The sequence below is a fragment of the Natator depressus genome, chromosome 15, assembly GCF_965152275.1.
Source record: "Natator depressus isolate rNatDep1 chromosome 15, rNatDep2.hap1, whole genome shotgun sequence".
NCBI classification, from domain to species: Eukaryota; Metazoa; Chordata; order Testudines; family Cheloniidae; genus Natator; species Natator depressus.
Window position 1 is genome coordinate 19,758,424 of NC_134248.1, and position 12,992 is coordinate 19,771,415.

Consider the following 12,992-nt stretch of genomic DNA (forward strand, 5'->3'; position numbering starts at 1 on the left):
AGGATTTTTACCAAGCCTTCCCCAGGAAAGGGGGTATAGGGCTTGGGGGGATATTTGGGGGGGAAGACGTCTCCAAGTGGGCTCTTTCCCTCTTCTTTGTTTAACACGCTTGGTGGTGGCAGCATAGGGTTCAAGGACAAGGCAAAGTTTGTACCTTGGGGAAGTTTTTAACCTAATCTTAGGGGGTCTTTCATGCTGGTTCCCACAACTGTACCCTAGAGTTCACAGTGGGGAAGGAACCTTGACACCCCTCTTCTTCTGTCTAGAGATTAAGCCACAGTTGTCTGGTCTGATCTGCATGTAGGGCTGTCTCTGACAGCTGTAGGGAAATTAAATCCTCCCTCCAACACACCAGAGGGAAAATCCTGAGAGGGCCCAAGGACCTGCAGCTCCCCGAACTCCAGGTGGAGTTCAAGTGCTTTCTCATGCCTTCAGCTGAAGCAAGCCAGGCCTCCTGTCTTTGCATTGCACTTTGGCTGAGGGAAGCCCTTGGTATTTGGGTCTTGAAGAAGCGGGACATTTACCTTTCTGTTTTACAATAAAGACCAAGAAAGGGTGTTTAAACGCCACGCAAGCAGGCCGAATCCTTTTCTGCACCAAATGGCCTGTCATGCTTCCGTGTTAGAGAAGTCAGAATGATCTGCATTGGACCCTATGCACAGTGGCATTTGATACCAAGTGGCATTTGCTGACTATAACGCCCAAGCTCCTGCAGCTACCCCTTTGCTTCTTCAACAGAACCTGCAGAATTGCCTCATGTGGGGAAATCTGCTAGCGCCAGCCAGCCACATTTAATCAAACTAACAATTCATCTCCTGTGGCAACCGCTCTGTTCAGGTCCCAGTTGTAGGTGGTCTTGTAAAACACGCCTGAGCGCAGAATAAATTGAGCATGTGGCATCATGGAAAGCCTGGGTTGTCAGACGTTCTTCAATGGCTGTGAGTTACACAGAAAGGAGATGTCATTCTGGGCTCGTTACATGACAAGCTGATACAACTCAGACATGTCCATCACCTTCGAGCAAAGGCTCATGACACTGACAAGATTGCTTTCATGGACCCAAAAGATCAATATTGTCAGGATGAAATAACATGTCAGCTGATACGAAGAACTCAACCCTGTCACTGGCAGTCAACAAGCAGCAACGCTCTCTCAAAATATAAAATAAATAAATACACTGCCACCCCTCAATCATGTTATTTGAACAGGTCTTGTCCTGATGAGTAGATCATCTCCAGACTTCCCCAAAAGAATGATTCCCTGCATACAGGGTTTATCCTGGTCTCAGAAATTCCTCTTCTATTATACTAAATCATCACAGCTAGTCAAACTGTCAGAGTCTCACCCGAAGACTGCGTTCCTTGGTGAACTTCAGTATTTACTCCTTATTTTCCATCCCAGGTCTCTTTCCTGAACAGAAATGTCACCAAATTCAATTTCACACTACGTTCATTTAAAACTCTCCAATCATGCTTGACTTCAGTGGTTTCTTCTCCTGACCCGCAACACTTCTGTGCTAAACCATTTGTTTCTCACTGGGGTTAACTTTGTGTGTTTTTCTTTTACATACATACATACACACACATTTATATATATAGATAAACATCAAATCTCTTAATTCTCTGACCCAGAAATCAGAGACAATCCTCATGAAAAACTGGGACAAACAACACACACACAGATGCACAGGAAGAGCTTCTGAAACTCCCAAATCTACCCATTTAAAGTGATTTTGATTAAAGAAAGCATTTGCAGGAAAACTGTTACTGCCAGACCTCGGGTTGTTTTCTGATCTTCCAAATCCTTCACTTTTAAGTGCAGCTCTGCTCTAAAAGGTGACTTTTTAAACCAGAGGGCAGTGTGGTGCCCCATGTTTCCCATCTCTCAGTGATTTGAGCACCAGACGTGCTTACTTTACAAGTTTTTTTTTTCCCCTAACGCCAGCCCTGTGAAGTCAATCAGCAATCTGAGAGTCAATCTGGGTACTTTTCATTTCCTGCAGCATCACCAGAAATAAAGGCTTTGCAGGTCAAATTACGCTTTCCACGAAAGCTGTACAACCCCAGGCCCTGCTGTAAATGTATGAGACTGGAAATAAAGAAGGCATCTTGTTGATGTAATAACGCACGTGCAGGCCAAACCAGGACTTCAGTTATAGCCATGCAATCCCATTTTTACAGTTTCATCCTTAGTCACACTTGTGCCTTTAATGAGCTGGCAGAGGTGTAATTAACTGGAGCTGAGTTATCAGTACCGTAGATGATGTGCAAGGTGTTATCGCATTCTCTGTGAGCTGCGTTGGCTCTGACTGTAGGGGATGGAGATCCGCTGAGTCAGAAGGTGCTGTATCTTACACACCCACTTTCCACATTAAATTACAATTTAATGAGGGAGAATGACAAAGCTGTAGGAGTCAGAGAGCTTTCTAATTAAAATAACAACTGACATGAATCTAGCCGTTTCCCAAAGCACGTTAGGAAAAGTGAACACACCTGTATGGACAACCCTGCCAACGTGCAGCCACCAAGTAATGCAGGGCATTGAAAGGAAAGGAAATGTTAGCCAGGGAAGCCAGTGCAAAGCCCACCTCTTATTAAAAGGGACGGGGGATTATCCACACCACACAACGCACGCAGGACATTGGCTGGTGAGGGCTTATCCAAAAGTCTTCTCTGCACACATGTGCGCGCGCGCACACACACAACCACCCCAGAATGCAATTCCATTTATCTCCACTGGGGAAAAACTGTCTGGACCCTTCCATGTGCCAGTTACACTACCCAGACTCCCTTAGGTGCGGCTGGCCCTGGCAGCACTTACACCACTTCACACACGGTCTCCAGATTTGGCCTTTGGAGTTTCACATTCAATGCTCGAGACCAAAAATAAAGGAGAGAGAGAGAGACACACAGTCGGGGCGAGTGGGGGGATGAGTCTAATTAACACCCATCAAGATCCCTTCACCAGAGCTGCTGGAAAGCTGCCATCGCCAAGGCTCCACGCACTGGCTTGGAACCATCACTAAAAGCAGAATCTAATTATATTGAGTAATGTAGCTTAACTACCGCCAGTAATTCAAACTGCCGGGCCCACAACAGCGACTGAGCACGGGGCTAAATTGCATTACAGAATCTGAGGGTGGATGGTCTCATATTTAAAAAGGAAGTAGCCATTATAACCAGCCAGAGTGTTAATACCAGATTAAATGCTTTCACAGGAGCCGGCCTGCTGGAAAGCTCCCAGCCAACCCTTTGTCAAGCTAATGTAGCCTGCATTGTACCTTGGCTTCAAGAGGAACCTTAAAATGTAGCCAGTGTCTGTATTCTTACATGGAAACCTAACATTCTTGGAAGAAATACTTGGAACCTGGAATGAAATAACATGGCAGCTGATACGAAGAACTCAACCCTGTCACTGGCAGTCAACAAGCAGCAACACAGTCTCTCAAAATAATAATAATATAAAATAAATAAATACACCTAGGGAGGTGGTAGAATCTCCTTCCTTAGAAGTTTTTAAGGTCAGGCTTGACAAAGCCCTGGCTGGGATGATTTAATTGGGGATTGGTCCTGCTTTGAGCAGGGGGTTGGACTAGATGACCTCCTGAGGTCCCTTCCAACCCTGATATTCTATGATTCTATGACACTGCCATCCCCTCAATCATGTTATTTGGACAGGTCTTGTCTTGATCAGCAGATCGTCTCCAGATTTCCCAAAAGAATGATTTACTGCATACAGGGTTTATCCTGATCTCAGAAATTCCTCTGCTATTATACTAAATCATCACAGCTAGTCAAACTGTCAGAGTCTCACCTGAAGACTGGTCAAAGAGAAGCAGGAATTACAATGGTAGGGGAGGCCAAGCAAAGCTCTTTCGCAATATGCTGTTAGACTGATCGCATTATTGTTTTGGCTCTCCCAGAGGTTTTGTCCTGGAAGATTTGTCAGTTCAGGATGGAGCCCGAACTGGCATGTACTTTCCCATTAGCAGCGTCAGCAGATCAGGAGGATGTTGATGTCTTCTAATAGGAACTATAGCTTATTTCGGTACTAGGAGGTGGGTTTTATTTCTTGGTTAATGACTAACCACCTCGAGGTTTGGGCCATAAAATAAACGTGCCGTGGAGACACTGCCACCGCTAACCCTGCACTTAAATGCAGTAGCATGGCAAAGCCTGTATCTACCATGGGAGGCAGCAGGGAGAGAGATGCTTGGCAAAAGGTGGAAAGGACTGATGTCTGACGGCGACAGCCACAGACTTGCTGCTGCTGTGCGATCTGCCTAAGCAGCTCTGAAGTCAGACGGGTCCTTTCTGAGACAAAGAGCTAGCCCCTTTCTTCCCATGCATGCTGATGCAGATTTTGCTTTGAAAACAGTGCCGGAGGAATGTACTGCACAGAATGCTAGTTCACCCCGTCCCCATAGGAACTCCCTCTCCTTCCCCCTACCCATTCTTCAGCTCCTCCACAGAGAAACCTGTGTTTCCATAAGAGCCCTGCTGGCTGGAAGAGCTCTATGCCCATAAGCGTCATTCAGCTGGAAAGCAGGAACAAAGGCAACAGGAGTCCTGCCTCCATGGGAACAAAGGAACACTTGGGGTGGGGAGAGGAGAGGAGGAGGACGACTGTTAGTCCATGGCCTCAGTTAATGAATGCAAATGCCTACATTTCCCCTGGAAACAACAGAGGATGGCATTGAATGTACAGCAAAGAGAGAAAACTCTTTCCATAGTCAAGGTAGAGCAGCCAGCAGATGAGACAGTTGCAAAGTGGAGCATCCGACGTAACAGATGGCCCCCTTGGGACACGACTGTAGATTCTGGGAGAAGGGAGCATCTGCAAACTTAACAGCATTGCTGGAACTCCCATTTAACGTGTCGCCCTGTAGCAGGTCCCTGATACACGCCCTAGGGACATCACGGTCACTGCAGCAGCCCCCATTGCCAGTTTGGATATTGAAAACCGTGCTCTGTTTGGACATCAATCCAGTTCAAAGGCACTCATCTTTTGCCCTAACTTGATACACAGATTGTCCCAGCAGACAGCTTCTGTGAGGACTTTCCAGCATCCACAGCACATGATAACATGGCCCAGCTGCCAGGAGCTGGCTTTTAACAGCAAGCGCCGAATTGTTAAAACAGCAGGATCTCCAATATGTCTCCAGGTCAACCCCCTTAGCATACAGGTTTACCAAGCTGGCCTTTATGGGAATCAAGGCTGCAGACATCTCTCTTAGTGCCTGATTCAAAGCCCCCTGAAGTAAAAGAAAATCTTGGTACCCCGCTTTACATCTGACATATGTAATGTTTTTGCATGTGTGATGCCAGAGGATCTCAAGTCAAATGACCACAGAGCTGCGAGTAATATATATATATATATATAAAAATAACTGTGCTTTAGACACTGCATCAGATACGGTCTTCTTTTTTATATATTTAAAAAGGTGGGGCAGGTCAAAATGATCAGTGTCAAACTTCAGAAGCAATCTCTTCATACTGAAGGACAATTTCAATTCCTCATTCATTCCTCTCTCTCTTTGTGAGGTTAGCTAACAGAGAATAATAATAATAAAAATACGTAGCAACCAAGCTAGATTCATGCGTAGGGCAGGATATTCCAGTGGTAAACATCATTCAATATCATCCTGCTGTGGGCAGTACTCTAGCAAGCTCTGCCTTTGAATTATAGCCCTCTCTGGTTTTGCCGAAGTTTAATCTGGCCCCTGTTTTGTATAGCAGCGCTAAATTGGAGCATCCCACTCAGCTTCACAATTTGGCTCTGTGTCTTTGTCTGCCTGGAAAAGCCTTTTTAGCTACAATTTGCAGAGGAGGGAGAAATCAATTCAAATGGAACACCTCTGTTGACACAGTGCTGTATTTACTACAGAGAGTTGCTGGGGGGATAGGATTTGTCAAAGGTTAGTGGTGCTTTCTATTGCCATTGTTTCATGCTTCCTCATTTTCAAATATTTGGTCAAAATGCTTCATAGACCCTTAATTTGCTGCATAAAGTAGATGTCAAATAAATCTTCTTAAAGTGTCCACCTCAAACAGGAGGATTTTCCTGACAACCCCCTGCAGAACTGCCTTCGCCTCGTTGCTGATTACTGGGAATAAACAAAAGCAGTCTTTATACTCAGACTTGTGCTTAATTCCACCAGTGATGCAAAACCAAGGAGACTGATCCGCCACACATGCACAACTGGCCATGGGAGCTGCACACACATTGGAGGGGAGAAGTCAAAGAGAGACCCATTTTAGATCATCTAGTGGATGTTCCCCTGCTTAACGGAGGATTGTTTTCCCCCAATAATTTGTCCCCTATGAGGGGGCTGTCATCCATCACATCTATACACCCTGCGTCTGTGGGGATTCCACAATTCACTGCCACGAAGCAGTCTGAATGTCACAGGCACTGGACTGCAGCATCACTACATGAATCCTAATGGGTCAGAGATGCTCTGATTCAAGGAGAGTGAATTTCTAGTTACACACAACACACTTTGCAGCTGGCTTTCAATCCAAGATCAGCTGCAAACAAGTACATCTCAGAGGTTTAAATGCAGCCATAATAAATATTAAGCCATATTAAGCGTAGCAGCTCTCTCTCACAATGTTTAACTCATAAGAGCTCCATGTGGCACATACGGTAGCAGGGGGGGAAAATCAGGTTGACTAGTCTACAGAACATGGGACGCTCTCTTTGGACGCAGTGCGCCCACCCATCTGCCATTTACATGAAATATTCCGTTCAGCTTTAGCACTTGGGTAGAGGTGAGAGTTAATACACAATGATTGTGCAGGAGCACTTTGCATTCACACATGCTTTCCGGGTGGCTCTTGTCCGAGCTCAGGGGCTCAGAAGCAGCCACCAGTAATGCCTGGATTGTGATTCCATCACAACACCTGGCTTTACAGCAAATAACAATGATCATGAAGTTCCTGGTATACGATTTTGTTTAAACCACCCTTGTGAAATAATGTTTTGCTGAAAGGTTCCCCTGGCTCCCTCCTGGCCGCAAGGGTGAGGCAGCATCTCGACAAGACAGTCACTGAATTTCCTAAAGCTGGAGGGTACGATCCAATTCCAGGATCTATCACTGAATCCTGATCTAAGTCCTAACTTTGCTAACACCAACCTGGAACGAATCCAGCCACGTGGCTTTTTTTCGTTCTTTGAGATGTGCCTTCTTTTACAGAGCCAAAGCTAGCATCTTGCACAATAAACTTTTATTTCTGCAAGAGAAAAGTCTCGCTCTCTCTTAGAGGGTATCATGTTAAGTTGCCACAGAAGTGCCAGCACAGTGATCTAGCAGGGGCAGTTCCCAGCCTGCCACGAAAGAGCTTTTGGTTCATAGCTTTGCCGCTGAAACACAGCAAGTCCCTGGGATGGATCATAGCACAGGAAGCATGGCTGCAAAAAACCAGCATGTATTTTGATAGAGCATTTCAACTGTTTGGATCTGATGTGTAGTAGGACCCACTGAGAAGCATAACCAGTCTCTACAGAGATTCAGCCTACTCGGGGAGTTTCCTACTCGGAATACATATTTTCAGGATTATTATTTGGTGGCTGGAGTTTATTTACATATTTTAATCCCAAGCCAGAACAGTCTCTCCTTGCAGAGCCGGAGAGTCCAATGTCAATCTTAGTCATACCTTGCTTTCAAAATTCCGTGCAGGCTACTAATATTAATGGACCAATATATCGGTGGGGCGCAGAAACTGGAAACAAGTGATTGATTTCAGCTTCCAGACTTAAAACTTGCGGGGAGGTGGGGGAAGGAATCCAGCTTCCTTTGCAGCTTCTGAGGGGAGAGGCAGCAAAGGAGCTCGTTTGGCAAGCTGCACCATGATCCCCAACCTCCAACAGCCATGGTGAGCCCTTCCGGGGGGGGCAAAGAAACGCTGCTCCTCCAGCCCCAAGCTAACCAGGGTCCCTCCCCAGCACCAGGCTCCTTCCTCCCGGGAAACAGAGGCGAGTCTACGCCCCACGGTACAATGGGTGCTCCAAGAAACAAGCAGCCTATTCCCCAAGAGGCTTTTTAACCCCGCACTGGACCACCCCAGCCCCCCGGCAAGACAATCCCTCCTCTTCCCCCTTCCAGCCTTTGAGAAGGAGCCGGGCTTTGGGAGAGGAGAGGAGGGAGGGATGCCCACGCTGCGGGACGGGGGCAACGGGAAGGGGACCCCGTGTGGACGCAACTTACAACGCCCAGGTTCAGGTCATCGGCCGTCGGGGTGGGCGCCGCGGAGGCTTCCTGCCAAGCCAGCCAGACGGCGATGGTCAGGAGCATTTCCCGGGGAGCCGCGCTCTGCCTGGCGGCCACGGGCCACAGCCGCATCCCTCCTGGTCCCGCGCCGCCCGCCGCTCCCCGGGCAGGAGGCGACGCCGGGCTCCGGCGATCGGCGGGGGCACCGAGGCGGCGGGCGGCATCCGAGCGCGCAGCAGCCGCCGCCGCCGCCGCCGCCTCCCCGGGCTCCAACTTTCCGGGATCCCGCCGCCGCCGCCGCCGCCCTCCAGCCCGGGCGGGCGCTTCCCCCGCGCTGCAGCCGGGGCCCGCGGTTCAAGGACGGCACGGCACGGCTCGGCTCGGCTCCGCGCCTCCCTCCCCGGGGCAGCGCCGCGGCCACACGCCCGCCGCCGCCGCCTGCACCGCTCCGCAGCCCGGCCGCCTCTGGCCGCAGCCCCAGCCCGCCAGCCTCGCAGGGAGAGGGGGCGGGGCCGCTCCCGGGGAAGGGGCGGGGCTCCGGGGCATTAGGGGAGGGGCGGGGGACTCCGCCGGGGGGCTGCTGCGGGGGCGCAGCCCGGGGGGAGACGCGGGACAGGCCCGCAGCGGCACTCGAGAGACCCCCGAGCCGGGCCGGGGTGAGGACACAAACCGCGGAGGGCAACCCCGGACCGGGGACAGGTGCACGGGGAGCAAAGTCTGACGGGGGGGGACCCACTCTGCTACCCTTGGAAGTAGCCCCTTGGCGGGGTCACGGCTGTCCTCCGTACCCCCGAGTCTCGCCTCGCACGCGCTGCGCCCATCAGATAAATCCAGGGCGCCTGAGCAAGGAGGCGGCGGATTCTGCCGGCGACCAAGGCAACCCGCCTCCCTCCGAAGGTGCTACCCCCGGACCGCGTGGCAGCAAGCTCTGAGGAGTACCCCAAAGGCTACATTGGCAGCTACAAGCCGCTGCCGGTCGCTAAATTGGACGGACGCCTTTTCTGCCGCTGCACCTGCCCCTGCCCGCACCCTCCCCCGCCGCTCTGAACCGGCACTGCCCGAGGGCAGCTCCCCGGCAGGCACTTGAGCCGGCAGCCGGGCTTCTAGAGAAACTCCCCCAGCAACTTCCCTGCACTCCGGTGGGGTGGGATGGGATCAAGCTGCACTTGGCTGGGGGTTAAGGGCTGAGGAGATCTGAGCTCAGGTCCTGGTGCCCACCAGCTTCCTGCGTGACCTTGGGCAAGTCATGGGATCCAGGGCCCGCTGCAGTGGTCTTGCCCTTGGCTTTAGGGGACTCGGGCCCGGGGTTTTCATTTCTGCATGCCTCCATGCACCATTTGTGAACCTAGACAAACAACACTTCCTTGGCCTGTCTTGTCTCTACAGACGGAGAGATCTTTGGGGCAGGAGCTGTGTCTTCCTGGGGGTTTGTGCAGCACCTAGCGCAAGTGGGGCCCCAGAATGTTCTGTCGTAGTGTAATCCTTCTGCCCATCAAAGTTGGCAGCAACAAGGGCCAGATTCAGTATCTAGGGGTTCCATTTCAATAACACAATGCAAAACCGGCTCAAGCCCCCATCCAGTGACAATTACATACTACCCCCCTCCCCCGGGCGCCTCTAAGAGGCAATACTTCCCCTCTCACAAGCACAGAATCTGAGTGTAGCAAAAGCCTTTTAATAAAGGAGGGAAACAATGCAGCATTATGCTGGGGAAACACCACAAACAGGATTCATAACACCAACCATGAGCAAAAGACCCACCCCCAAGTAAGTTTGGCAGTGTCCTTTTCCCCTCAGGGTCTTAAGTTCAACAACCCAATAGTCACCCTTCCCCTCCCCCTCCGTCCTTGGTCAGTGCAGCCCCCCAGAGTTCAGAAGTTCATCTGCAGAGTTTACCTCCCAGCCTGGGTGGAAGTGGAGGGAGGTGGGGGGGCATCTTACATGCTCTGCTGCTCGGGTCGACGGCTGAGTGCCACAGCTCTCAATGGGCTTCTGCTGCAGTCTTCACCACCAGCTGCGCCTCTCCACCAGCCGCCCTGCTGTCTGCTCCGCACCTCTCCGCTAGCTGTCCAGCTGTCCCCTCCACCAGCCACCTGCCTATCCACTCTGAGTCACTCTCTGTGCTAGCCATCCTGCTGTCCACTCACCAACTTGTCTTCAGCCCCCCCGCAACTTAACACAGCTCTCCGTGATCTCAGCTCTTCAGTGATTTCAAGCTGGTAGTAGGGGAGCCTCTGTGCTGGTGCACCATTAGCCCAAAGCAGACCTACTGCGTAAACCTAGGTATTAGTGATTTCAGCTCTGCAGCATGTAACAAGACTCCTAATAGAACCAAAATTAGCTCTGTTATTTCCTAGTGAAGAGATCAAGGTAATATTTCAGGCCCTCAGAAGGGACCAAGACTACCAAATACACATACCTATTGCTAACCTCTCTCAATTTACTGGGTTTTGGAACCCATGTCCCTTGCCTAGCAAACGCTACTTAGTTGAGGGCGAATCCCTCCATCATAAAATGCCAAGTAGAGTTCTACTGTCCTTGATTCACATAACAAGGATAACAACCCTTTATTACTCTTGCCCCAATAACAAAGAGACTGGAGATCCCACAGCAGTCAAAGTGACCATCTGGGCAAGCAGTCCATCATGCTAGGCAGGGTGGGTGTGCCATGTAAACGAGATCAGCCCCTGAAGTCCTTTCCCACAGCTGACCACTAGATGTCAGGGTAGAGCTCATTCTGACTCTGCTTACAGTAGTAATAATGATAAGTCTGGGGAAGCACATTGGCTGCCCCTGGGAGCAGTGCGAGGAGTGCCAGGAGCTGGGAGTCCTGGTGCCGCAGATCAGGTCCAACGACAACACCATCGTCACCCCGAGTGCCAGAGGCCTGCTGGAGAGGACCCTGAAGGCAGCCATCCACTCACTGTACATGGAAGCTCTGAAGCGTAAACCGGACCAGGGTAAAGCCTTCGAACTGACCATCAAGTGGGACGCCAGCAACCACTTCCTCGCCGGGGGCGGCTTCACCTGTTTCGCCAACTGGCAGTTCATCCACCGCGCCCGGCTCAACTGCGTGCCGCTCAACGGAGCCGTCCGCCATGGGAACCGAGACAAGCGTTGCGGGAAGTGCGGCTACTCCAACGAGACCCTGACCCACGTCCTGTGCAGCTGCAAGCCCCACTCCAGAGCCTGGCAGCTGCGCCACAATGCCATCCAGAACCGCCTGGTGAAAGCCATCGCACCGCGCCTGTGGGAGGTCACTGTGAACTGCGCCATCCCTGGTACTGACAGCCAGTTGCAACCTGACGTGGTAGTCACCGACGAGGCCCAGAAAAAGATCATCCTCGTCGACATCACGGTCTCCTTTGAGAACAGGACCCCGGCCTTCCGCGAAACCTGAGCTTGTTACCTATCAGATAAAAGCGATCATATAATTTCTTGGGAGATGGCATAGTCCAGCAGTGAGGGTATCGTGCTGACAGTCAGGCCACCCGCATTCCAGCCCTGGCTCTGCTACTGGCCTGGTGGGTGACCTTGGACAAGTCACTTCCCTGCTGTGCCTCAGTTTCCCATCTGTAAAAAGGAGGAGAATGGTACTGACCTTCCTTTGGGATCTACAGCTGAAAAGATTAATATATAAAGGAAAGAAAAGGAAGATCCGTGCAGTACCATTCAAACATCCCAGGGGTTCATTTCCAAAGCCAGCTGTTTACAGCGGGTATGCCTGTGTGGGGTGCAGAGGTGAGGAAAGAAGAAACAGGATTTGACTCTCCCAGAGGGAGAGTAACTTAAATCAGAACATGGGGTGGCCTCTCACTTAGATTTAACAGCTTCTGTTTTCTCTCTCTAGACAAAATGAACCATCCATGTTTCTGATGCACACGTACAAATTAATTTTAATAATTTAAATTCTTGCAGGGCAGGAGATACTTGCTCCAGGCTAAACTCTTAAAGAGTCTTTTCAGCATCACTCTCTGCCTCGGATCTGCTTTCTTTTCCACTCTTCAGTATCAGGGCCCTGAGCGCTGACAACCCACAGACAATGCTCTGAACTGCTGCAGTGCTGCGAACGGCTGCACATATCCCTCCCTGTTCAGGACTTCCCTTCTTTAGCAAAAGGAACAGTTACAAAACCATCAGGCATCCAAAATATACAGCCTGAGCCAAAGCCCACCGATGTAAATGGAAAGTTTCCTGCTTGCTGGAGCGGCCTCCCTGTACTTTTCCATCCATTTTCATTTCTCATCCAAGGACATAGACCGTGGAGGCACCACCAGGGCCATGGCCCAAGCACTGTTAAGTAGGTAGCATCTCCTTACGCTTTGGTTCCTCTCCCAGTTAAATAGCTCAGCATTTCTACAGGGCTGCAGGCCCCATTTCTGGCTGAGGGGGACACTGGGTGAGATTTCAGTTGTTGGTTAGTGGATGAGCTTGCGGGTGTCACAGCCCCCATATTCTCTACCTCCTAGGCCCATTTGGTTCTCTCTACTGCAGTTTGTTCAAGCCAACTGTGGGCAAGGCCTATACCCCTGCTCTCCTACTTAAAGTCTGCATAAGCGTTGGGCAGACTCTCTGCCCAGGGCGGTGAAATTTCACCTAACATGACGAAAAAAGGGCACTAAATAATAGGCCAACAAAGTGTCGCTCCTCTTCCCACTGAAGTCACTGGAAACTTTTCCATGGACGTCAGGCCCACAAACTCCAGCTATCTAACTTAGCAGAAAGCAGATTCCCATGGGAATATTTAGACTACATCAATAATAATCAAATACCATGAAAG

General features: G+C 50.5%; 2 protein-coding genes across 4 annotated transcripts in view; both read right to left on the reverse strand.

The window, feature by feature from the left end:
- MMP17 (matrix metallopeptidase 17) overlaps window positions 1-8,975 on the reverse strand; it is a 104,790-nt gene extending 95,815 nt beyond the window's left edge. The window contains exon 1 of one of the 2 annotated variants that reach the window (XM_074972602.1): window positions 8,957-8,975. Coding sequence is in view for 1 of the 2 variants with exons in the window: in XM_074972601.1 (XP_074828702.1) it covers window positions 8,210-8,344 (135 nt within the window). In the remaining variant the exon portion in view is untranslated. Of the gene's footprint in view, window positions 1-8,209; window positions 8,410-8,956 lie in introns of those variants that run through there. The other variant, XM_074972601.1, reaches the window with a different exon arrangement.
- The window catches only part of SFSWAP (splicing factor SWAP), a 253,473-nt gene that overhangs the window by 78,956 nt on the left and 161,525 nt on the right, over window positions 1-12,992 (reverse strand). The window lies entirely within an intron of this gene.